Source organism: Pinus tabuliformis, chromosome X (genome assembly GCF_031772625.1).
Source record: "Pinus tabuliformis cultivar Carrire ecotype Pingquan chromosome X, CPIR1, whole genome shotgun sequence".
In the NCBI taxonomy this organism is placed as follows: domain Eukaryota; kingdom Viridiplantae; phylum Streptophyta; class Pinopsida; order Pinales; family Pinaceae; genus Pinus; species Pinus tabuliformis.
The window spans coordinates 846,783,666-846,810,647 of record NC_142308.1 but is presented as its reverse complement, the minus strand read 5'-3'; the positions used below and the strand labels follow the sequence as shown (position 1 = coordinate 846,810,647).

The 26,982-nt window shown below is 38.7% G+C and overlaps 1 protein-coding gene across 1 annotated transcript in view; it reads left to right on the top strand.

Annotated features, from left to right (window-relative positions):
* LOC149142397 (mediator of RNA polymerase II transcription subunit 14-like) overlaps positions 1-26,982 on the top strand; it is a 164,088-nt gene that overhangs the window by 92,995 nt on the left and 44,111 nt on the right. Inside the window, exon 4 of the mRNA XM_089451473.1 lies at positions 16,229-16,400. Coding sequence (XP_089307599.1) covers positions 16,229-16,400 — 172 coding nt within the window. The remainder of the gene's footprint in view (positions 1-16,228; positions 16,401-26,982) is intronic.

The following is a 26,982-nucleotide window of genomic DNA, read 5'->3' as shown; positions in this document are numbered from 1 at the left end:
GTTGGCTATATTGTTCTATCAATGAGACAATTTTGAGTACTATCTTGCAACTAAAACACGGGAGAAAGATAGTAGAAGGTCACATACACTTGTAGTAGTTGCAATATTTCTATTGAGGATCAAAGGCTCCATTTGCAGTAGTAGGGTTATATACTTGACAATTTGTCTTGAACTTCCAAAGTATCCCCATGACCTAATCTTGATTATTCTGAGTGACTCAAAATATGTTCTAAGAAAAAGGACAAAGGTATAATATATAGTAGCATTCTCTTCAGAAGACATCTTGATTTGAAACATTCACTGAGAGCATCTTAAAGCCTATCCAAGGTCATCTCTTAGTACTTCATTTTTAAGACATCAGTAGCCTGGAAATGAACGAGACTATACCAGTGATATCTATTGGATTTGACATTTGTGCTTCTAAAAGGAAATACTTCAAACATATGCAAAGATAGGAGTAATGCATAAGTTATTTGTGTAACCAGGGTTTGGTGATGTGTTGAATTTTGGACTAAGATTATCAAGGGTTGACCATAGGAACATTCAGAGTAAGAACATATTCTCGTGTTGATAGTGATCTTGTGATGCAATAATTGAAATTGATGCTTGACAGCGACAGAGACAACGACATACTATTGGGAGTAAGAAAACACAAGACCAAATCATTCGAGGTTTGTCTACATCTAGTTGAAGGCTACATTGTTTCAGGTACTTGAGGTCTGAAGTACAAGATTGTTCTAATTGGATAGCAGTAAGAGTTGTTATTGTCATTGATGAACTAGTCTGGCAGTTAAAGACATCTCAAGCATACCTTTATTGTAACCACAGTAGCTGAAACATAGTTATGATAATTGAACCAGGGTTTGTTACTGAATTCGTCGTAAAAGTTTACATTGTCTCCCAGTATGTTCATGAGCTTTGAAACAGAGAAATTGTTTGGGTGTTGCAATAGAAAGAGTTCATTGCAGAAGTTCCAAGGTTTGACAAAGAGAGTATGTGTCCATGTTGTTGACATGATATATTGATTGGTCTTGATGCTAGTGTTACAGTTAGAGCTTGAACAAAAGCAAATGTTTTGAGCAGAGATTGCAGACATACTTGATTGTAGAGACGCCGAGTAATGAATTGGTAGAAGTAGATTTCACTGATGCTAGTATTTGATATGTAGATTGAGAAGAGACAAACTTGATATACAATGATTGTATAGTGATTTCTTATATTGCAGTTTATTTTGTATTGATATTTCAGCATGGGTGGATCTAGTCTGAAAATTGTGAAAAATGGTCTGTGTTGCACTCAAATTGTCAAAGTTCCAGGGAAGCGGAAGTGCCAATTTTTTCAACAGGATTGGTCATCTATCAACAATTTACATGTCATTGTAAACCCATTCTGCAAATTATGCAATGTAAATGATCCTAGTAAGACCTTGAGTATATGTAACAACCTAGGTAAGTATATAATTTTGATGATGAATTCTATCCTAGGAGGTTTTTTAACCTCCTTGATTACCCGTGTTTCTAAACACGACTAATCAGAAGAGTTTTTTCCCTCCAGCGTAAACCCCAAAGTTAGGGTGAAATTTATTGTCAAAACTTAGATGAGTCCTGTGTTTCAGTCGAGTTTGATGTAAAGTGATTGTCAAGCTAGGCAGTAACTCCATAAGGCAGAAATAATTTGACTGTATTATTCCATCAGGTAGGTCCTCATTATATACATGAGGGAGAGACTGTTCAGTTTGTCTCCCGATGACTGTTCATATTTCCTATTTATCTATTTACAATAATTCACCCAATCACAAGGATTAGGTGTCAACATTCCCCCCCTTAATCTGAAGGGATGTTGGTGAGTCCAAGCATCATTCTGAATCGTTCAAGCTTTTCCCTTCCAAGCGCTTTGGTGAAGATGTCTGCAATTTGCTCATTTGTGGAACAATGACGGAGATGGATTGTTTTGGCCTCAACATGATGTCGAATCAGATGATATTTAGTATTGATGTGCTTTGTTCGATCATGGAACTTTGGGTTCTTGGCCAACTTTATTGCAGAGGTATTGTTAATCATGAGTGGAGTTGATTGTACTTGTTTTACCTGCAAATCTTCAAGAATTTTCCTGAGCCACACAATTTCTTTTGTTGCTTCAGCTGCTGCCACGTATTCTGCTTCTGTTGTGGAATCTGCTGGAACTGATTGTTTGCATGATCTCCAGGAGATAGCTCCTGATCCAAGACTCATAGCATATCCGAAGTTGATACCCCAGTTTCTTTGTCTCCATCGAAGTCTGAATCAGAGTATCCAATCAAACTGAAGTCGTTCACCTGTGTATACTTGATTCCAAAGTCTTGAGTTCCCTTCAAGTACCTTAGAACTCTTTTTGTAGCAGACCAATGTTCCTCACAAGGCTTTTGCATAAACCTGGAGAGGATTCCAATAGCAAACGAAATGTCTGGTCTGGTAGCAGTTAGGTAGTTGAGACTTCCTACCAGCTGTCTATACTTTGTTGCATCCTCAAATTCTTTTCCTTCAATAGATGTGAGCTTTAAGTTTTGTTCCATTGGAGTAGCAAGAGGATTGCACTCCGTCATGCCAAACCTATTCAACAAATCTCCAATGTATTTCTTTTGAGAAAGAAATATGGACTTTGGATGTTGGGTTACTTCAATGCCAAGATAGTAATGAACATAGCCCAAATCAGTCATTTCAAAACTTTTCCCCAATTCCTTCTTTATGGATGCAATGTAGCTTTCACTCTTCCCTGTCATCAAAAGATCATCTACATATACCACAAGATATACAACTGTTTTTCCAACTTTCTTGACAAATAAAGTTGCATAAACAAGATCAAAATGTTTGAAATTGAGTTTCAGAAGATGCTCAGTTAGTTTTTCATACCAGGCTCACGGTGCTTGTTTGAGGCCATACAAGGACTTCACAAGTTTGTATACTTTCTGTTCATGTCCTTTCACGACAAATCCTTCAGGCTGGGACATAAAAACATTCTCTTTTAGATCTCCATTCAAGAAAGCAGTTTTTACATCCATTTGATGGACTTTCCAACCGTTTTGAGCTGCTAGTGCGAAGAGTGTCCGGGTGGTAGCCCATTTTGCTGTGGGGGAAAAAGTCTCCTCATAATCGACCCCTTCCTTCTGTGCAAAACCTTTTGCCACAAGCCTAGCTTTGTGGTTGTCAAGTGAGCCATCAGCTTTATACTTGTTCTTGTAGACCCACTTGCAGCCAATTGGTTTGGTTCCAAATGGAGGATCAACCAGCTTCCAAGTGCCGTTCTTTATGAGGGCATCATACTCCTTTTGCATCGCTTCTTTCCATTCATCATGAGAAGCAACTTCTTTGAAGGAAGTTGGTTCAAAATCTGTAAACAAGTTCAATTCACAATCATAAGAAACATCCATATCAACAGGTGAATTAGAGTCATCTACATCACCTCCATTTTGCCGGTTTGCAATTATGGTTCTTGTCTTTCCAACTTCATCAGGATGAACACTTTCAAGTGTCTTTGTCAGCGACTTTGGGGGACCTTTCTTAGATGGTCCAGGCTGCTCCGTTGATTGAGTTGGGATTGAATCAAGATTGAGTCTCCCAATTCTATCAATTACATCACTTAAAGCATCATCCGTTGTTGGAGTTTCATGCGGGGGAGAGTGTTCTTCAGAAGAAGATTCCACATGTTGATCTAGTATAAGAATCCCCCCTTCAAGATGTGGAATCTGATTATCAAATTCTTGAAATGATTTTGCTTTTGCGAATCTATCCAAGGGATCAAGTTGCCGCTCAACAACATTGTGAGTTTTGGATGATTCAAGGAAAATTATATCTCTAGATACAACAAATTTCTTGTTTAATTCATCATAGAGGCGGTATGCTTTGGAGGTGTTTGAATACCCTAGGAAGATACACTTACGACTTCTAGCACCAAGTTTGTTTCTATGTACCTTTGGTATCAAAGCATAACAGGTGGAACCAAAGACCTTGAGATGTTTTACCGAAGGAACATGTCCATACCACATTTCATAAGGAGTCTTGTTTCTAATAGCATTAGATGGACATCTATTCTTTATATATGCAGCACATAGAACAACATCAGCCCAAAACATTATCTTTACATTTTTGAAGAAGAGCATGGATCGTACCATATTTAAGATTCTCCTATTCATTCTTTCAGCCACACCATTCTGTTGGGGATTATAAGGCACCGTTGTTTGATGTTTGATCCCATGTTGGCGAAGATAGTTTTCAAATTCATTTGATGTGTATTCTTTTCCATTATCAGTGCGAATAGACCAAATATGAGATTGTGCATCATTTTCAATCCATTTATGAAAATTCTTGAATGTTTGAAAAGCATCAGATTTGTTCTTCAATAAATAAACCCAACACATTCTGGTGTAGTCATCAATAAATGTCATGATATATTTATTTCCATTTGTAGAAGGAACAGGCATTGGACCACATAAATCTGAATGAATGAGTTCAAGTTTTCTATGTGCTCTTGAATGTGAATCATGAAAAGACTGTTTGCTATGCTTTCCTAGAATGCAAGCATTACATTGCTTAAGTTTCCTAGGAATTGTAGGCAAACTAGCAACACCATTTTTCTTCAACAAGCGGAGACTGTCATAGTTCAAATGTCCAAATCTAGCATGCCATAATAAACTTGATGGAAGTGTACCTTCTTCATGATGAGAACTGTATGAGAAATGTTGTGCATGAGCAAAGGTTCCTTGCAGCTTGATAAGCCTTTCTTCTTCTATTCCCCTCATGACAAGTGAGTGGTCAGATGCTTTTCTTACCTCAAGCTTGCCATCAAACATATGAATGAAGTGACCTTGCTGGCGGATTTAGACCAAGGACAACAAGTTTCTCTTGAGCTGTGGGAGATATAGAGCATGATGCAGAAGAAAGTCTGGAAGACCAGGCAATTTAAGCCTGATTATGCCAAGCCCTGATGGCTTGATTTTTGATTGATCTGCAAAGTACACTGCTCCATCAACATTGTCAGTGAAATCTTCAAAAAATTCTTTTCTATGAGTCATGTAGCAGGTTGCTCCTGAATCAAGCAACCAATCATTTTTCCAAGAAGCAAGTGAAGCATTAAATAAATCTTCATTTACTCCAATGTTACGTTGTGCCACAACATAGTGAGCAGATTCAGGTGCTTTACCTTTGTTTGTATCATTAGTTTTACCTTTCTGTTGGTTTCTTTTCTGCTCAATTTTGTCCCATGGTAGCTTGCATGTAGAGGCATCATGTGATCCATTTCTTTTGCAGCGAATGCAGTGCAAATCTGCCTTTTCTCCTTGAGAATGTCTGCCCCCCCGCCTCTGAAATATCTTCCTCTTCCTCTTCGACCACCTCTTCCTCTTGTAGAATCTTGAGCAGGATGCTTTTCTTTATGAACAAGGCACACGACCTCTTCAGAAGATTCAGGGGCTGTCTTCTTTCCAAAAGCTTTCTCTCTTTCAACAAACTTTTTCACAAGAGAGTCAAAGGTTATATCTTTGAGATTTCCATTTGCTTGCAATGACTCAAGATAATTGGAGTAAATAGGATAAAGTGCCCTGAGAAAAGTGATAAGAGGAATATCCAATTCAACCTTAGTGGATTTGATATCATGCATTATAAACTTTACTTCAGATGCAAGAGCAAGAGGATCATTATTTTGCAGTTCAAGAGTGAAGAGTTTAATCATGAGTTGAACAACTTCAAGTGCAAAATGTGAGTCATAGAGTTCTTTCAGCTTTTGTAAGGCTTCAAAGGCAGTTGAATATGACGAAATATGGCGACTCACCTCTTCATTTACAGATGCAGCGATTAATGCATAGGCTTTGCTGTTCTTGTTTTCCCAAATGACGAACTCTTTGTTTGAGGTAGGCTGTACTGGTTCATTGTCTCCTTCTCTGACACACACTCCTTTCCACAACTCATTGAAAATGAGAGTGTGTTTTATCATCCGGGACCATTCAGGATAGTTCTCCTTGCCAGTGAGAACTATTCCCACCATGGATATGATTGAATGCATTCTGTAAAAAAAATTATTTTTGCTGATAGAAAAATACTTCTGCCAATATACAGTAAAATTGTACTCAAAAGGGCATTCTCAAAAGATTTCAAATCCACCATGTGACCCATATAAATCCACCTCATATAAATCAATCTCATATAAACCTCATATAAATCCACCATATAAATCACATATAAACCTCATATAAATCCACCATTACATATGTATATGCCATACGTTCCTTTTATATAAAAAACTCAATTATCATACGTCCCTTTGTATATATAATCTTTTCACCACTTAAAAATGCCATTCGGTCTTCATAAAAGGGATTACAATTTAAAAAAACATTATTTAACGGTTTCCTCGGGTTCGCTACACTTGCAGATTCTAGCTTGAAAATCGAATGTGCGCCAAGAAATTACCAAACAACATGCGGCCATTGTAAGGTCCAGCAGCGCCCTCCATGCTAAGTCGATTCTGCGCCACAAATCTTTAAACAGGTTACCTGCGTCGTCGATTTCTGGCGGAATTTCTCAGACAGAAACTTGTTCCAAAGCATTCCACTTAACAGCGCACAGATTTACCAACGGGCCACCAGAGCAGGACTTCAATCCTCATTTCCGCCAAGTTTGGAGAACGAATGAAACCATGGTTTAGAGAAAAAGGGAAGGCGAGGCTATAAAAGGGATTTGCTGTAGATTGAGCAGCGACAGCAAGGGCAAATGCAAATCGAGGGGCCTATTTTCTTGACCCAAGCCGTGAATGTTCAATTGCAGATTTTCACAAGAGGGGCAGCGCAATATGCAGCGCTTTGACACCAGAGAATATGGCAGAGGAACGTTTCAGCGTGGAGCAGCGATTCATTATGTATCGTTCAGGTGAATGCACAACGCTTCTGAAACGTTTATGAAACCATGTCAGAACAACATGGACAACGCTGGTAGTGTCAGGCAGAGGAACGTTTGCATCGTTCAGGTGAATGTCAGGCGTAGGTCTGTATAAATGGAATATGGCAGACAGAGGGCGCAACTAATTGTATGGAGGAGCAGCGCAGGTATATGAGAGTAGACAAGGGAGTTACAAGGGACAAGAGCTAAAAAGGAGCTGGCTCTGATACCATGTCAAGCCAGGCAGTAACTCCATAAGGCAGAAATAAGTTGACTGTATTATTCCATCAGGTAGGTCCTCACTATATACATGAGGGAGAGACTGTTCAGTTCGTCTCCCGATCACTGTTCATATTTCCTATTTATCTATTCACAATAATTCACCCAATCACAAGGATTAAGTGTCAACAGTGATTTGGGAATAATTTAAGCTAGTTGGCTTAATTATTTTATTACAAATCACTTGGTTTATTGGATCATATTGTGTCGCAGATGGGTTATGTGTCTTGAGGGTCTAAGCGGAACGTGTATTCCCTCTTTGAGGCTTGCAAATGTAAAATCTTATGTATTAGAGGGTGGAAAAATAATTAAATCCCCTCGTGTAATTAATTTTTGTAGCAAAATAAAATTAAATCCTTAGCCAAAAAATTAATTAGTTGGTGTCAAATTAAATTGTCTTAGGAAAATTAATTCTCCAAGTGGAAAAATTTGTGGGTTCTAAAAGAAACAACTTTTAAAGGTCCTCCACCAAGGGAATATTGTATATTTCAAGAAAATTTGGACCCTTGGACCTTGGTGGTTAAGTCAAAGTCAATTTTTTGAGGAAATTAACACAAAATAATTAATTTTGAGCTAATAAAAATGGAGTTAAATGATAAATTCGAAAATTCCTCAAAAATAAAAAATCAAGGATTAAAAGATCTTGAGGTGTTTATCAACGACCAAGATTATTTTGACAAGGATCAAAGGAACTAGCCATTATTTTTCCACTTGGAGGATTTATCTATAAATTAGAGAGTCAGTTGAGTCTCTAGAAAATTTTCTGCGGAAGTAGCTTTGTAACTACTGTCCAGCTGAGAACTGTTTTTCAATCATAATAAAAACTTTGAGGTGCAATTCAAGGTGTTCTTGCTTATTGATTTGTGGTATGTGCTGACTACGGGCATCTCTATGTTGTGCTAAATATTGGTAAGATTTGTTTTTTCATTAGATAGAGATAGAACCATACTATTGATAGTTTTGGGCTAATCTTTTAGGTGGTTTGATTCCCCATGTGATCTAACAAATTATTTTGAGATAAATTCATAGTGCTTGCAGGTACTTCAGTCTTTGGCCTCCAAGTTCACAAACTTGGGGAACAATCACTGTTGCTTGAATTCCAAATATTTATATGGTGGATTAAATCTTCGCTAAAGCTATAGTATACATTGAGGTTTCTAAAGTATTTTTAGCCATCTTTGAAAAGAAAAAACTCCATAAAAATATTTTTTAACAATTTTTTTTTTTTTAAACTCTTGTATATTTGTAGATCTTGTGAATAATTTTGTAGATTTAACTTGTAAATTATTTTTTCTAACTTAGGTTTTGGGGATTTTTAGAATTTTTGTATATATTTGGGGTTTTGAAATTTAAATTTTTATATTAGTTATTTAGGTTTCTATTCTAAATTTGTTTCAAGATTGAGGAAGAAATTGACATTGGAGACTTTAGAAACCCTAGACGTTTAGGGTTTTCAGACTATTTTTGCGGGTTGATTATTTTCAAATCAAGGAAAAAACTCATTTTTTGAAGGCTTAGCCCTAACCCAACCTAAAAGGCTAGTATTTGGGATCTATTTTGCAAGCATTAAGAAGGCCATAAGCCCTACAAGGGCTAGATCTCATTTCAAACAAGGGTTTCTTCAAAGGATTGACATTTTATCTCTAACAATTTGTTTCGCAGCAATTTTGGCTCAAATCTCATGTTTTCAAATGCCAAGTACTTTGGAGAAATTCTGGCAAATTTGGGCAAATAATCATCAAGGCCTTGGGCCTAGCTGTTGACCTCTAAACCCTAGTTTTATCTCTAATTTATTGCAACAGTCAAATCAATAGCAATTAAGCCCTAAAATCACATGCTACATGGTCAAAATTGTTTAAAATTGCAAAATTTTCATTTTCATAAATTTTGGCCACTTGGGCTTCCCAAATCTTGCCTAGACCTAATTTTTATCCTTGCTGGAATTTATTGCATAACTGAATTTTTCAAGTCTGAAATTTCGGAAACATACACTTAATAAGGGTCTAGACTCTAAAATTTGAAATTTTCAGTTTCTGTTAAATTTTCCTATTTCTAGGCAATTTTGGCATTGATTGTAACTACTGTAGTAAAGAGATCAGATCTGAAATTTTTTGAATCACACTCCAAAAACCCTAAAAATTGATTTTTTTCAAGTTGGGTGAATTTTACTATTTTTGGATATATTGGGCATTGATTCTGACATCTCTAGCTTGCTGATCTATGGGTCAATTTACTATAATAACTTATTACAAGTCTGAAATATTACTGAATACATTTTCATAAAGTAAACTAGACACATAAATTTACTTCCGCTGGTCATTGGAAAGTTTTGTACTTCATATGTTGGCCAAATTTTATAATTTAGAGTGATTTTTCTACTATTGTCATAACATTAATAAGCGCTGAAATTTTCTGAAGTACCACTGCTGATTTGACTGTTGAGATCTAACACTTGTATGGTTTACTTGTAAAATTTCCGGAATTTGACACCTAAAACAGTCCTACATTTAAGCTCTAGATCTGATCTTGTGATAATTGGAATCTAATTGACATCTTTGTCTTTGGTAATCACTTTGATTCTTGGCATTTAAGTTTTCATTTGGCTATCTTGAATGGCGATTAGTTTATCTTAAAGTGGTATCGAACATTGTTGAAAGTTTGACATTTTATGTCGTGTGAGATTTGCTGAAGTTTTGCACTGGTGTCTCTAAAGCAATTTATCTTGTTCAAGATTGTCATCTCATCATTATTAAGTATTCTCGCTATAAGCTAATTCACACTAAGTAGTTAAGTAACATAAACAATCTTAATTCAAGATAATCTCATTCGCAATCTCTTGCATAAGCATCCTAGATCTAGCTTGCATTAAATCTTACCTCCTAACATAAGCTAGGTTGATAAAAATCTAGGGAAACTCTTCTCACCTAGCTTGAGAGGCTTGGCAACTCTTCGGTGGTTAACACGGTGACCTTGCGGTCGTCAGAGCCACAATCTCTGCAGTGTCGGAGGTATCGAGTGATAGGACCACAACAAAAGGTATCGTTAATCATGCCCTAGGCTGCTTCCTGTTGGCCTCCTTCCCACAACTTATCTTGGAGCCCAACTTCAAAATAGTTAAGGGAAGAGCATACTTAGACTAGGTATACAGTTAAAATAAACCAAGATCACTGCATCTCACATAGATCCTAGGACTTGCACATCATATACAATAGTTAATCATTTAATCAACGGATGTCCATTTGGTCACTTGGTTTCAAATTACCATAAGCAAGAATTGTGACTCCATTAAGGAACTGGTGTCATACATAAAATCTAATCTAATAATTAATCTTGCTAAATTTAACTAAGTAATTTGGCCACTCATCTGTGTCTCCCAAACAAGTTGGTTTCCAACTTGTTTTCCTTCACCCCATTCCATAGGGACTATCCCCCATAGCCTGCTGTTGGGAGATAGCTAGAGCGGAGTGGACGGGGATGAGAGTGACAACTGTCACCCTTAGCGATTGTCGCAGTGCTTGTACAATCTGGGTGACAACAGTTCGCTAGTTGATCAGGGTGGTACGGTGGTGCAAGGTAGGAGAGTGGAGTCTCTTTCATATTGGATCTTGAGAACACTTCAGGGCGATAGGGTGGTGCTAGGGTAGGTTGGAGCCTACACAGGGCATTGGAGTGTTCGTCCAGATGTCGCTGGTAAACAGGGTGTTGGAGAATCCTTCATGTTGGAGCCTATAAACCAAGGCATTGGAGCATCCTCTCAGTTGCAATTGGTAAACATGGCATTGGAGCGTCCTACAGGTTGGAGCCTCTCTTAGTTGGAGCTGAAAATATTGATATACATTTTATTGAAAGACGAATATTAAGAAGCGTTCGATGGTTTTTGTCTCGGAGGGGTTTCCACCTAAAAATCTTGTTGTTTACTATCTTGATGTTTGCACATTATTGAATGGTGTTGTTTACTATTGATTTATGTTACATATGATGATAATGATAATTAATGCTCTGTAAAGTTAAAATTATACCAATTGAATAGAAATATTGATTCATCCCCCTCAGTATTTACAACAGAAGCATGTTGTTGAGAATCAATTTCATATGGGGAAGTATGTTTCACAATTGGAGAACACAAATTTTGAATCGTAAAACCATCATCATGAAGTTTCAATCCAAGCTCCACATCATCATGGCTTCAAGTCAGCACCAAGCAACTACTACATTCCAAATATTGATATGAGGAAATTTGATGGTAATGATCTTGTAACATGGATATTTTAAGTGGAGCAATACATTGATCTACACAAGTGGCATCCTTAAAAAAAGTAAATATTACATCTAACTTATTAGAACAAGATCAACATGTATGGTATCAATGGTTTTGTGAAAGAAAAAAGGATGCTATTATATCTTGGTCCATTTTTACGGAGGAATTGATAACACATTATGGGGATATTAGGAGAAACATGTTCTTTACTCATTTGGTAAAATTCCAAGAGTTGAGCATCAAAATAAAGAATATTTTATAGGATAACTTGTTAGATCTATGTATGGGAACTTTAAAGGAATGCATCCAACATGAGATGTGTCTCTTTAAACCTAAATCTCTAGGGCATGGAGTAACAAAGATTATTGTAAGTGACAGAGATCCAATTTTCACTAGAAATTTTTAGACTAAATTATTTTCTTGTTTGGGTACTCAATTGGCTTATAGCTCATCTTACCAACCTCAATCTAATGGGAAAACTGAGATTGTAAAGAAATGTTTAGAAGGATATCTACATTGCTTTGCATTTGATAAACAAACACAATGGGTCAAATGGTTGCCCTTGGTAGAATGGTGGTACAACACATCCTTCCATACTAAAAAAATGTCACCATTTATGGCCCTTTATGGATATCATCCTTCATCCATCATATCACCTTTGAAAGGGACTATAGAGGCTTAAGAAACAGAGGACCACATACAACATCAACAAGAGGTTCTCAAACTATTGAAGGAAAACTTGGTTATGGCACAAAATAGGATGAAACAACAAGTAGATCAACATCGCAGTGAAAGGGAATTTGAAGTGGGGGATTGAGTATTTGTGAGACTACAACCATATAAACAGATGTCCCTCAAGAAACAAAAGAAGGACAATAAATTAGCTCCGAGGTATTATGGCCCCTATAAGGTGTTGTAGAGGATTAGAAGTATGGATTACAAATTGGAGTTGCCTCCATCTTCACGTGTACATCTAATCTTCCATGTTTCTTGCTTAAAGAAGGTAATCGATGATAAGATCCCAATCCAAACTATTCTACTAGAGATTAATGAATAAGTGAAAATAATACTAGAACCAGAAACAATTTTGGAAACAAGGACTAAGAAGTTGAGAAATCAAGCAATTATTGAGTACCTCATCAAATGGAAGAACCTACCAGTGGAAGAAGCAACATGGGAAGATGATTTGTTCATGCAAAAACACCCACAGATAGTCAAGTGTTGAGGACAACACTTCTTTGAAGAGGAGGGGCATGTTAAGCTCTATATAAGCTCCATGTTAACCCAAAAACCCCTTATTAAGCCCTAGATGTTGAGTGATTACATCTATTGTTATACTCTTATGCAGGCTAGAACCCCTCATGGTCCCATTTTATTTTAATCGTACCATTTGTCTCCTTTATATGCACACACACACACACACAGAAAGGAGGCCTAGTCTTAGGATCATCAATTATTGTCTTGTTTATTGTATTTATTGTAAAGTGAGGTTTCCCCCACAAAAAGGGCTGTAATTATTGGTTTCTTATCATTTATAAGGTGCAAGGATCATAACATTGGCTAGGAGAACTACATATCTATCTTATCTAGATTTACCTATATGTGAACTATTTGTAATAAAGACCTGTGACCATGTGCCTCAACGCTCTAGCAATAAAGACTTGTGGCCACTTTCCCAATTTGACTAGCCCTTGCGAACTATTGATGATGGAGGGATCTACCTGTAGAAGTTCCTTGTAGATTCAAACTGCTTATGTAATATGATAAAACAAAAGACTTGAATCTACTCTACTCATCAGCGGAAACAATTAATCGATCGAGAAATCACAACATAAACATGAGACAAGATTCAATCACATATGCTTAGAGATTTATCTAAGGGGAAAGCAACTGCTCAAAACCCCTTCCTATCTATATTGCATTAGTCAGAAAATAGAGAAGAAATACAATGTTTGTTCGAGCCTGAACAATCTTTACACACGTATAATATATCTCACTGCGTCACTAGCTGACTTTGGCCAATACTTAGCCAATTTTGTTGCCTTCCAAGCTCCTATTTCCTTGCGCTGTTTCCTTGGGAATTAGCCCCCTATTAATTAGGAAAATTCCCAATTAGAATTGCGCAATCCCTATAGGCCCTTCTTTGATTGCATTCACTAGCTGTACAACTCGGAAAATTATACCACTGATAGTACTCTCCTTTGAACTCCAATCTCAACTGGGTAACTCGAATTTCATGAATGCTTGAGATAATTATGATTGATTTATCAGTTAACTGGTTGAACACTAACGCTGCACTCCATTGCTAGACCTCCTACTAGTTCCTCCAACAGTTGGAACTAGTTAACTAACTTTAACTCAATTTAACTGAATTAAATTATTACAACTCAAATTAAACTCACCCTAGGCTCCTAAAATTTAGGAACCATTCTACATGACTAATGTTAGGCCCTTAACTTGAATTAACTGAGCCAACTAAGTGAAATTAATTTAGTTAACTCATTTTTGTTGTCTTGTGATGTGGAATTGCAATTTTCTCCTAATTTAATTCAAGGGAAAATTGGATCATGATTTTCTTGGTGTTATTTTCAAGTTTCAACATTACCAATTAGTCCATCCCATAATATATCCACAAACCATCTTTGAGGAATTCCCTAAAATGGAATTTGGGAGAAATTCAGTCTGGGTGATAACAAGACCATCTTGATGCATGTGTTATTTGGGAGCACTTTATGGATTTTTTGATCATCTTGCTGAAGAAGTGCATGGTCAACTCTCTTTTTCTTGTTTTGCATGATTTGAACAATTTTGTTAATCCTCAAGACTTGCCTAAGCTTTGTTGGATTCCTTTCAATTTTAACATGCACTTTTCCTTCTTCTATATCATTCTTGGGGACTATTTTGTGATATTACTAAATGCTTGTGCATATGCTTGATTGCATCTCATCGTGGTCAAGTTATTGTTGTCCACTTTGGTCATTATTGCATGCCTATCCAGCTAGAAATTTAGGAGGTATTATTGCAATGTTTATATCAACAGTTTTTGTTTCCCAAATCGTTCCCAAGTGAAAATTAATTGGGAATTCTAGGATCCAATTTTTACTTTGTCAAATATCCTTTATGCCAACATTCCTTATTTGTATCTCCAAGTCAATTTTATGGGGTTGGTGGAGATATGTTGGCTAATCTTCATTTAGTGGACATTTAGTTATCCCCTCCACCTGGTTTCAAATCCCATGGGGGGACACCATAGCCCGTCATAGTAACGCTGTAAGGATAGGCGTCATGTTGGAGTCTGGGATCTCGGCTCCAGTTTCTGGTGGTCTCCAGATGTCTCAGTCCTACGCTGAACTATGAGTTTCTGATATATGTGACTTGTGAGTTGTTGCATATATCTTGGGAGGTTGCTAGTTCCTTGTGGAATTTATGATCTAGACTTTAACAACCAACCATATATAATGTTTCATGATGCTCAAGACCAATTTAAAGCACCATAATTTCTCTTTGCATACAATGATAAAGGAATAAGGAAAGTTGACATGAGGAATTGAGGAGTATATAATACTGTTTTTCCTTAGACGTCTTGTGGTGACCTGAAGCTATATATTATCACATTCTGTGGGAACTTTTGGTTGGGATAATTTTTAGTGACATGCATGTGAGGGATACTTACATGTCAAAATTATGTGTTATCCTCAACTATTTTTACAATTCCTACATGTCAAAATGATGGGTGCTTTCTTAGATAAATTTATTTACAATGGGACTTTGTGCCTAGATATTCTGAATCATAATAAAAAAATGAAATTGTAGCTTTTCAATTACATAGCTAAGCTAATACCTACTTGTAATTTTGACTTAGTGCATACTTGTAGGCCTTCTTCTTCACCTCCGAACAAAGTATTCTACATTTAGTAATAAGCTTCTACATATGATGATGAGAAGAATTGTGCAAATACTTGGGTTCTAACAGTTAGCCCCCTTGGCTCTACGTTTATCTAGATGGCATTGTCAGCGAGTGCAGTGACCTCTTCACTGTGATTGATGACTTTGATGAGAACTCTCTTCTTCTCTGTCCCCTCACTCTGTGTCTAGTGTGAAAATGCGTTGAGGTCTGCATTTTATGCTTGACATGGTTTTATATTTGCACCTATGTTGCACATAATGTTGATAAATGAACGCCACAATTTTCTTATCTTGGTGATAACATTGCCAAAATATCAGTAACATTGTGATGTATCATGATTGTAGTGTCATTGTACATTGACATTTAGTACATGAAAGGGTTATTACCATAATCAAACCTTTTGCTTTTATATCAGTCTTTATTAATAGTCCTAAATACAATGTTTGGCCTTCCAATATGAACATTGAATATACAATTGATTGGGTAGATATCCAATTTATTTGTTAATTTTTTTCTCTTTTTTATTTTTTTGTCATTTGGCTTTTGTGCATGGAAAATTAACAAAACCACTATTCTTACAAGCCATAAACCTTTTTAATTTGTTGTCATTGTGGTATGCCTCTTTGTATTGGTGCCTGTTTCCTTCTGTTTAGTGTGTACTCTTGTGTATGAATCGATGGTGATTGGATGAATCAATGGCCATATTTTGGCGAATATCAAAAGGTTCTACATGAGATGACATGCTTTTCAATGCTAAGTTTGCAGTTAGTGACATCATTGTGGGGCATGTACCTATATTGGGTTTATACGTGAAGATTTTCTTGATTTTCAATTTTTTTAATGGAAAGGTTCAATATATATATATATTTGGCATTGCAGGAATGGACGTTTTCTTCTATCTTCGAGGAATCTTATTTTGTCATCTGCTATTACGGAATGTGAAGAGGCATTGAATCAGGGCAGTCTGGCACTTCCTGAAGTATTCATAAGTCTTCGCAGGAAGAGTATTTTGCATCTTTTTGCATCTATTGGAAGATTCTTGGGCCTAAAGGTAATATACAACTGGGCAAATGTGAATATGCATAAAGATCATATTACAATAATATAAAATTGTTAAATTGTCTTTGTGAAGTGCAGTTATTATTATGCTTTGCAACTTTAGGATTTATTTGTCTGTTTTGTTGCTGCTTCGATCAACATAATTACTCGTACGATGAATAACTAGAGTGTCTTTATCTCTCCATAGTGAATCTTCTCTCCCAGTGGTGTGGGTTGGTACATCCTCATAATTGATATTATTTCTCCAAACTCATCTAAAAGTCTTCGCAAATTTATGTTGTTGCAGGTTTTACATTCTCTCGATGTTAGATTTTCTTCTTTTTAAAATTGTTTGGGCACATACTTTCATGGTTTTGTGTTTACAGCTTATATTTCATCTCTAAGGCATACTGCATTATGACTGAAATTCAGACCTAATTTGCAATTGAATTGTTTATAGAGGTGGTTAGGACATGAAATTTTTGAGATGTGTGGAAATTACAAATTAGAATTTGAGGGGAAAATGTTGAAATAGTCGAGATGAAAGGCAGGGTGCATCCTCATAATTGACATTATTTCTCCAAACTCATCTAAAAGTCTTCGCAAATTTATGTTGTTGCAGGTTTTACATTCTCTCGATGTTAGATTTTCTTCTTTTTAAAATTGTTTGGGCACATACTTTCATGGTTTTGTGTTTACAGCTTATATTTCATCTCTAAGGCGTACTGCATTATGACTGAAATTCAGACCTAATTTGCAATTGAATTGTTTATAGAGGTGGTAAGGACATGAAATTTTTGAGATGTGTGGAAATTACAAATTAGAATTTGAGGGGAAAATGTTGAAATAGTCGAGAGGAAAGGCAGGGTATCTCTAGTGGAAGAGCCATCATGGACTCATGGAAATGATCCACTTGATCTTTCCATTAAAATATTAATCAATGATGGGGTTAGTCCACATTGGGTCTCAGGTTCAAATCTCATGGGGAGGGTTTGATGGTGGGAGCCGATTGTGGCGGATACACTGTCCCTAGGGGCATCCAGGCTCAATTGAGTCTTGCACATTCTTGGTGACAGTATCCTGCTGTTGGGTAGAGTATTCTTCCATTCAACACGTGCATTGGCCTTGTCCTAGGCACAACCTAGTAATGAAAAATAATAAAATGTGATACTTATGTGGAATTTTATTTCTCATGGGAAGATGATTCTTCCATCCAACATGTGAGCTGGCCTTGACCTAGGCATAGCCTAGAAATGAAAAAAAACTAAAAATGTAATATTTATGCAGAATTTTACTTCTCATGGGGAAATCTTAAAGTTTGGGGAAAGGAGCTTGGGGAGAAAAAAGTGCTTGCATTGGAAAAGAAAGGCGGCAAAGGAGAATAGGAGGAAGAACAAAGGTAGACAAGATAGAACAAAAGGAAGATAAGAAAAAGTGAAGTTGAAAAGATATGCACCCTTATGGTGGGACAATGTACAATTGAATTAAATCCCACTAGGGAAGCTTCCCAATAAGATCGCTTAAGGATATTCAACAAGAAGGATTTGAGGTGTTGCAAGGTCGAATGATTGGGAAAAAGGTATTGCCGGAGCCTAGAAGTTTAAGATTATGATTTATCTTTACTAGGGTTCTTGTACTCTTTCCTTAGACCTCCTAGAAAGGTTAGTGAGCTGTTATAAGTTAGGGTTTGAGAGATATACAATGATATGGCATGCAATGTCATATATCAACTAGAAGAACTAGCCTTTCAAGTGATACTTATGTGGAATTTTATTTCTTATGGGAAGATGATTCTTCCATCCAACATGTGCTCTGGGCTTGACCTAGGCATAGCCTAGAAATGAAAAAAACTAAAAATGTAATACTTCTGCAGAATTTTACTTCTCATGGGGAAATCTTAAAGTTTTGGGAAAGGAGCTTGGGGAGAAAAAAATGCTTGCATTGGAAAAAGAAGGCGGCAAAGGAGAATAGGAGGAAGAACAAAGGTAGACAAGATAGAACAAAAGGAAGACAAGAAAAAGTGAAGTTGAAAGGATATGCACCCTTATGGTGGGACAATGTATAGTTGAATTAAATCCCACTAGGGAAGCTTCCCAATAAGATTGCTTAAGGATATTCAACAAGAAGGATTTGAGGTGTTGCAAGGTCGAATGATTGGGAAAAAGGTACTGTCGGAGCCTAGAAGTTTAAGATTATGATTTATCTTTACCAGGTTTCTTGTACTCTTTCCTTAGACCTCCTAGAAAGGTTAGTGAGCTGTTATAAGTTAGGGTTTGAGAGATATTCAATGATATGGCATGCAATGCCATATAACAACTAGAAGAAATAGCCTTTCAAGCATAGATCAAGAAAGGAACAAGGTTATCAATTAGGCATGCAAGGTTTAGGGTAGGCAAGTGAGTTTTTGTCAAAATCATGCATTAAAAAGCAACAAAAGAGATGAGGCCAACCTTAATTATAGGGTTCCACCATGCAATTAATGCTAGATTTTGCCTTTTTTGAATTATTAAATGCAATCTCTATTAAGAGGGCAATAACATATTAGGTAAAATTGCTATTTAGCACAATACCAAGAGAACCCTAACCCTAGATACCCTACATAACATTCAACTAGGTCAAAGGTCACAACCCGACATTGAGATAGCTCTAAAACATAACAATATGCCAAAATTAACCAAGATGTGGGAGAAAAATTGATCTCCACCATGATGCCATCCTCCAAAATGGTTATAATAATGGCCGGATGTGTATATAGGCTCTAGGGTGCCAATCCCAGTGACCATCAACCGAAGGAATGGAGATGAATAATCATGAAGATGGAAAGTGGTGGGTATGGATCAATGTTGCGAACATCTCGATTGGGATTAAATCGGTGATGGGAGAAAATTAGAAAAATCGAGAAAATCAGTAAAAATCGGGAAAAAATTGGCAAATACAAAAATATTCATTTTTTTTTCAAATTTTTTAATATCTAAAGCATCTACAACATAAAATAAATGCATTGACGCATAAATATGATAAAAGAACTAATATATAAGATGTGTAATATCATTTCTAGTGCTACATCACACATAACAATGAAGCATGTTCGGAATAGTAAGCTGGACACTCCCAACTCAGCCTCAAAATATCACCAAAAAAAATAATAATGTATCTCATATCATGAGTCATAATGTTATATACAATGAAATGAACCAAATAACTAATAATACTGATTTCCTCTTCCCCTCTTGCGAGAAAATGCAATAGCTTTTCCTCTAGATGTAGATGGTGGTGGAGTTGGCAGTGGACTCTGTTGTGCTCTAGAAGCTGAAGAACTAGGAGCTACAGGAGGTAGACCACATCCTCTATTAGTGACAGGGGTAGCCTGGGTAGGTGGTGTCACCTCCTCCTCCTCCCCCTCTACCCCCTCCACTACCTCCTGCTCTAACCAATTAGAGATAGACTCCATGAGAGGCTTCTCGTCCTCAACCCTCCATGCAACAGTGGTGTCAATCCCATCCAATGAGATGGCCTTCATATCAAGTGTCCTCTCAAGTTGCCTCACCCACAATCAAAGATTTTAGTAGACGTAGACCATGTCATTAAGTCGCTGGGTCTCCAACCTGTACAAGGGTCAAAATAATAATTATAAAAAAATATTATTTAATGCATTCAAAAAATTGATTGGAAATTTGGAATATTTTAACTTTTAACCTGTTGCGCTTCTTGGTGTGTATTTTTTCAAATACACTCCATTTGTGCTCGCATCCTGAGGAGCTACATGTTTGGTTGAGGATTCGAATGGCAAGCCTTCGTAGATTGGGTACTCTGACACCATAGATTCTCCACCATGCATTTACAACAAAATTACAAAAAAGATAAACATAAGAAAAAAATGAAATTTGAAAGTTGAAGCAAAGTATGAAGTTATGAACTTGAGGAGACAATGAAATTTGAAACAAACTAAAAAATACTTGGCATTTTAGTCTTCCTATCAACCACAACAATGTCAAAGTTAAATGTGCCACCTGCCATCCTGTATATCTCCATTTCTTTGGAGATTTTTGTACGTTCTGCTGGAGATGGCACCATCCTCTGAACACAGGTGAAGAATCTATCCATGACCTCAAAATCAAATAAGAACCTACAGGGGTAAGCAAATGCGGGGTTCAGGTAGATCCCTGTAGCATGAATGGGATGATGGAGTGTGTTGTTCCATCGTTCATCAATCACTTCCCATAGGAGGAGTTGTTTCTGAAACCCCTCATCTCCCTTATCATTATAGTAGGTCAAAATGGATTCTTTGGCCTTGTCCATGGCCTCATACAAGTAGCCCATTGCGGGTTTGTCACCATCAACCTATGTCACACGGTTCGAGTTCGAATTCGAGTTCGACAACGATTAGGTTCGATTCAGGTTCGAATTTTCCAATCAGGTTCGAATGAGGTTCGACATTAGGTTTGACTATACATATTTTTCAATATATATATATATGACAAAATAATAGAAAATTCAAAATCGATCCATAAACAGTATTTGTCAGGATTTTGGGAAGTTATTATTGAGTATCTGCCAACAATCTATTCTGTTTGCAATAACTTAATGGAGCTGAACTTCAACGATGCTGTTATAACTTATGGGTGGCAGGGAGTTGGAGAAGACTGTTTGCAATTGCCCAAAATTGTAGCATCTTTGGGTTTTAGACACAGTGGAAGATGATCTTATTGACAAAGAGGCTGCCCCCCCTGTAATTTGTAAATAAGACTGAAGATGTGGTAGATAGAGAAGACAATGGTATGTTATAGCAAAAAGTTAAAAATATCAGTGTGAATATGAAAACTGAGAAGCAAGTGCAGAATAAATTTGTTGATAATGTTACATCTTGCTCACAACTTGGGAAAAATGAGATGAATGTTGAATATGAAAACCAAAACAGAGGCCAGTTAGAGTTTCATATCAATTGAGAGACAACATCAAGGTACAAGTTGACAACTAACATAAATGACATAAAAATGTCCAGGTATATGGGAATCAGGATGCCCAAGTTTCCTTCAAAATGAAGCTCCCACCCTTGTTCATGCTATACAGGCTGTTTTCAGCTTAATAAAGGCTTCATAAAAGAGTATTTCCAAATGGAATAAACTAGTATTTACAAATGAAATTAAAGCGATTTTGAGAGTTCAAAAGATGTTAACCTAGCTTTCGGAATGCCTTCTCAATGATAAGTTGATCAATGATAACTAACATAAATGGCACAAAAAAATGCAAGCTATTTAGGGTACGCAAGTTTCCTCCAAAAACGAGGCTCATGTCCTGGTTCAAGGCTGGAAGAACCTTCTGGGTAGGGGCCAGGGCTGAGGTTTTTCCATACATGTAAAATACTAAATTTCCGATAACAAATTTCTAAGAAAAAGCAAATCTAAATGTGTGGATTTTCATCCAAATCTACCAGGGCTACAGTGAACACTGACAGAACCAGAAACAGGACTTCAAGGGCGTTGGGGAATAAGAAACGTGAACCACTTCCCTCACGAGTCACAGGCTACAGCATACAATGATACAACACGACTGTGAAATTGAGTTTTGGAGGATAAGAAATCTACTTTACGGTTACCAGAGACGGGAAACATAAACATGTTACATAACGAGAAACAAAACAGAACAAGAAAAATGACTACAGAGTTTTGGCGGATAAGCAACGTGTACCCACGAGCCACGGGCCACGGGCCACTCCCCTCCTTGCATATTTCATGCATAGAAAAAAGAATGGTGGTGTATAAATGTAGTCCCAATGGGGGAATGGGAATGACAACGGGAACAGAAACGGAATGAGAAACAGCTAGGCAGCCGCAACAATGAAATTATTAACACATAATTGGAAACGGAATGAGAAACAGGCTGGGAAGCGATGAAGAAAACCGATGTGCGACCGAAAACTGCCAAAAAAAACCATCGAACCTCAAAAAAACCGTTGAAATTTGCCTTAAAGTACGTTCAGGTTCGATCTTCAAATTCGATTTTTCAGGTTCGATTTTCAAGTTCGATCAGGTTCGATTAGGTTCGAATTCGTTCAGGTTCGCCGATCAGGTTCGACTTTCAGGTTCGGCGAACCTGAACGAATTTCAAAAACAAAATTCAGGTTCGGCGAATTTCGAACCTGAACCTTCAGGTTCGCCGAACCCTGTGACATAGCCATCAACTAATCGAAGAACCTTTACCAAAGTTTCAGTAATGCTGCACACCTCCTACACTCCCACCCAGAAGCTTTCCTGGTATGAAACTAATCTGCATATGGCCTCTCCCTTTGGTTTGCGGCTAAATGCCAAAGCACGCCACTAATCTGAAAGAAACATTCTCTTGACATCCCACATAGAATTCAAGAGGGATTGAAGAAGTATGAAACTGGTGGCAAACCGTGTAATGGTGGGGCGCACCAGCTCCTTGTTGTCAGTGAATGTTCTAATCAAATGAAGCACATATGCATGATTATATATAAATTTTGTAATGCTTTTTGACGAGTCAACAATATCTTTGACAAAAAGAATTTTTCCTATGTCCTCCAACATCAAATCAATGCAATGTGCAGCACAAGGTGTCCAAAATAAAGTAGGATTTCTCTCCATAAGCATCTTGCCAACAATAACATAATTTGCAGCATTGTCCGTTATGACTTGGACAACTTTCAACATGTTCTGGACCCACCTCCAAAATAAGCACATCCAACAAATCACATAATAATTTTGCATCTTTGATATGTGCAGATGCATCAATAAATTTAATAAACATTGTCCCCTTGGGACAATTAACCAAGAAGTTTGTAAGGCTTCTCCCCTTTTGATTGGTCCAACCATCTAACATCACAGTGCATCTTGTCTACAACACTTTAGTTTATCGAGTGTCTCCGTTCAGAGATCTCACCCTTAGCCCCGGGGGACTTCGAGTGCCTGCTCGGGCAAGGTAGTTTCAACAATATTTTGCAGGAGGAGCGATTTCTGGAGTTGAGGAGGAACTAAGCATTTTGATGACTGCGCAGTCTTGAGAGGGGAGGACGCAGTCTCTTTTGGTAGGAGCTCCGAACTGGGTTTGTGTGGAGGATTTGAGCTTGGAGATTGAGCAAGGGATCAACCCTTGCATATTGGAGGATTTTGGCAGAGTTTCGGGTAGAGTTTTGGAGGATTCTCTTCAGGGGCAGCGCAGAGCCCAGAGGAATTGCGTAGATCCCCAAAGGGGTGATTTTTGGGGGTCAGCGATTTTAGAAAAGCTTTCTGGGCTTTTTTGGGTTTATTGAGCAGAGGCTGATTCCAGAGTTTCAACATTTTCTGAGGAGGGGAACAACCCCAAATCCTCGTTTGATTCCAGCAATAGCAGCAACACAGCAGTTCTTCGGCAGTTTGGACGCAGTTCGGAGAGAGGCCATTTCCTTACCATTCTGAGTGTATTTCTTCACTTGCCTTGTGCAAGTCGAGGTGCTATCTTTTTGATCACATCTTGTACTCTTTCCATTACTCAGTATAATAAAATGGCTTAGCATTTCTCTCTGCATTTCTCAAGTATCTACTTATATTCCATGTATACATTATTGTATGTTGCACTACTGTTATTTCTCTGGTTAGAGTTTGCTTGTGTTTGAGGGATATCTCTAAAAGGCATATTACAGTGGTATCAGAGCATAGATCTCGCTCAACCTGTGGAGCTAGCAGTCTATGACATCGAGGGAGAAGCCCTACATTTGTTACAAAGGTAGGAAATACAGAGATATTGAGCGTACGTTTGAGAACACCTACGAAGAGGGAGACTGTGTTCGGGTGGTGGACACAGAACAGGAGGAGCCTGTGGTGAACACAGAATATGAGCAGGAGGACCTGATGGCAGATGAGGACGGGAAGAGATTTGCGGACATGCTTCTCAAATCAGTGCAGGAACTGTCGAGGCAGATTGAGGTGATGGGGTAGAGATTCACGGCGGTGGAGGCTAGACAGCGTGAGAACCCACGAGTTTTCCAGGTTGGTGAGGGATCGGGTACATCCCACCATTTGCCAGAGCAGGGTGCCACTCAGCATGATACTACTCAGCAGATGGCCTCACATGCCCCTACACGCTCTACCATGCCCACTTTACTAGGAGCAGACATGGGGGACGCAGCACAGCAGGAGGCAGAGCCCGGTCATATGGGCGATTATTTTGCGGAGTACCATGCCTATGGGCAGGAGTTCAGGGATGCTCTCTCATTTAGAGACTTTGTTCAGCTCCAGCGGGATAGTAGACCCCGCGACATCATAGAGGATACCGAGATTATCATGATGGAGACACCCACCGCACAGCTAGTAGATTCCATTTGCATATGTTTGATGGCTCATCAAACAGTTCGACAAAGTCTTGGGTGGAGAAGCTGGACATCTATTTCCAGCTTAACTAGATATCGGAGACAGAGGCCATCAAGGTGGTGACATTACATTTGGATGGTGAGGCCCAGGATTGGTGGTTCCATGGGTTGGTTACACTCGGACACTCCACAGTGACGACATACGCCGAGTTCACCAGGAGACTGATAGAGAGGTTTGACCGGAGGGATCCGGAACAACACTTTGTTGAGCTGACGAGGCTCAAACAGAGCGGGAACCCAGAGACCTACATTGCAGACTTCTTGAAGGTTTTAGTGATGGTGCCAGATCTATCCGCGACACGGAGGATCTACATGTTTGTTGAGGGGTTAGCAGAGCCACTTCGGGGTCTAGTCAGATCTACTAGACCAGCCACACTCCAAGATGCTATTAGCAGGACCCGGGACTTACAAGATGCCTTACCCAGGATTCGAACACCTTACCCCCAGAGAGAGGCTTTCCAGCCTAAGGGGAAGGATGTGAGGATATCGCCTCCAAAGGGGAATCCAAGACGAGCACAGATTGATGATGATGCTAGGAGGGAGCTGAAGAAGAAGCGGTTGTGCTTTACTTGTCAGGAGCCGTGGGCACCGGGACATAGATGTGCTGCTGGCAAAGCACATTTGATTGAGGTTTTCTTCGAGAGCAACGGGGAAGAGGATGAGGAGGATGATGTGGAGGTAGGAAATAGTCATGCCGCGCAGGATCCTTTGCCACCTCCACGACCACCAGCAGGTGGTGTAGCTTTTGCACCTACCAGAGGGGCCCTTGCAGCATTGCGAGGAGTTCCCAAGTATTTGACGCTGCGCGTACGGGGGACAACACGTGGCCAGCGAGTATCAATTTTGGTTGACAGTGGGGCAACCCACAACTTCATTGATGCACAGATGGTTGAGCGGAGAGGTATACTGACAAAGAGCTTCGATGGCTTTTCAGTTTTAGTCCCAGGAGATCAGAGCATGGTGTGTGCTCGTTATGTTTCAGAGTTATTAGTGACGATGGGCACCTACACACTGACTGACCACTTTTTCGTGGTCGATATTCCGGACACCAATATGATACTCGGTGTTCAGTGGCTTATCACTCTAGGGAAGGTCAAGACAGATTGGAAGGCCTTAGAGATGGAGTGGGATGATGAGAAGACAGGGAGGCATGAGAAGATAGGGGACAACACACATATTCACCTCAGACTGTTTCAGCTCATTAGATGGAGGCAGTCTTCTGGAAGGGAGACATAGAGTGGGCAGTGGAGTTGCGTGCATTAGAGGCAGGGACTACAGGGCAGATGGTGCACCCAGAGATACAGTCCATCCTTGACCAGTATGCCACAGTGTTTGTGGAGATTCTACCGGGACAACCACTGGACCGGGGGTTTGAGCACACCATTGAGCTTGAGCAGGGCATACAGGCAGTGATTACTACCCCCTATAGGCATCCCAAGGCCTATCGGGATGAGATTGAGCGGGCCATTCAGGAGTTGCTGGCTCTTGGGCACATTTGGCCGAGCACGAGTCCTTTTGCTTCTTCCGTGGTGTTGGTGAAAAAGAAGGACGACACATTGAGGATGTGCATCGACTACAGGGCCTTGAATAAGAAGACCCTGAAGAACAGGTACCCATACCCAGGATCTATGAGTTGATGGATGAGTTGAGAGAAGCACGGTTCTTCTCAAAGATTGATTTGAGATCTGGGTACCATCAGATTCGCGTGAGGGAGCAGGACATTCCTAAGACTGCCTTCAGGTGTCACTATGGGCACTTTGAGTTTTTGGTGATGCCCTTCGGGCTAACCAACGCCCCAGCTACATTCCAGTCTTGCATGAATCACATCTTCCGCAGTCACTTAAGGAAGTTTGTGTTGGTGTTCTTTGATGATATTCTCATTTACAACAAGACTTGGGAGGAGCATCTCCAGCACATTGAGATAGTGTTGCGCATCTTAGAGGAGCAGCAGTTCTATGCCAAGCTCTCCAAGTGTGAGTTTGGGTTGATGGAGATGTTGTACTTGGGACACATCATAGGGGTGGACGGAGTGAGAGTTTATGGGGAGAAGATCAGGGCCATCAGAGATGGAAGGAGCCGAGGAATGTGATAGAATTTCGGGGATTCATTGGCATTTGTACTTACTACCAAAAGTTTGTCAAGAGTTTCTCACAGCTTGCTACACCCCTGACAGATCTGACAAGGAAGGGGGCATTTAGTTGGTCGGATATAGCGTAGCGAGCCTTTGACA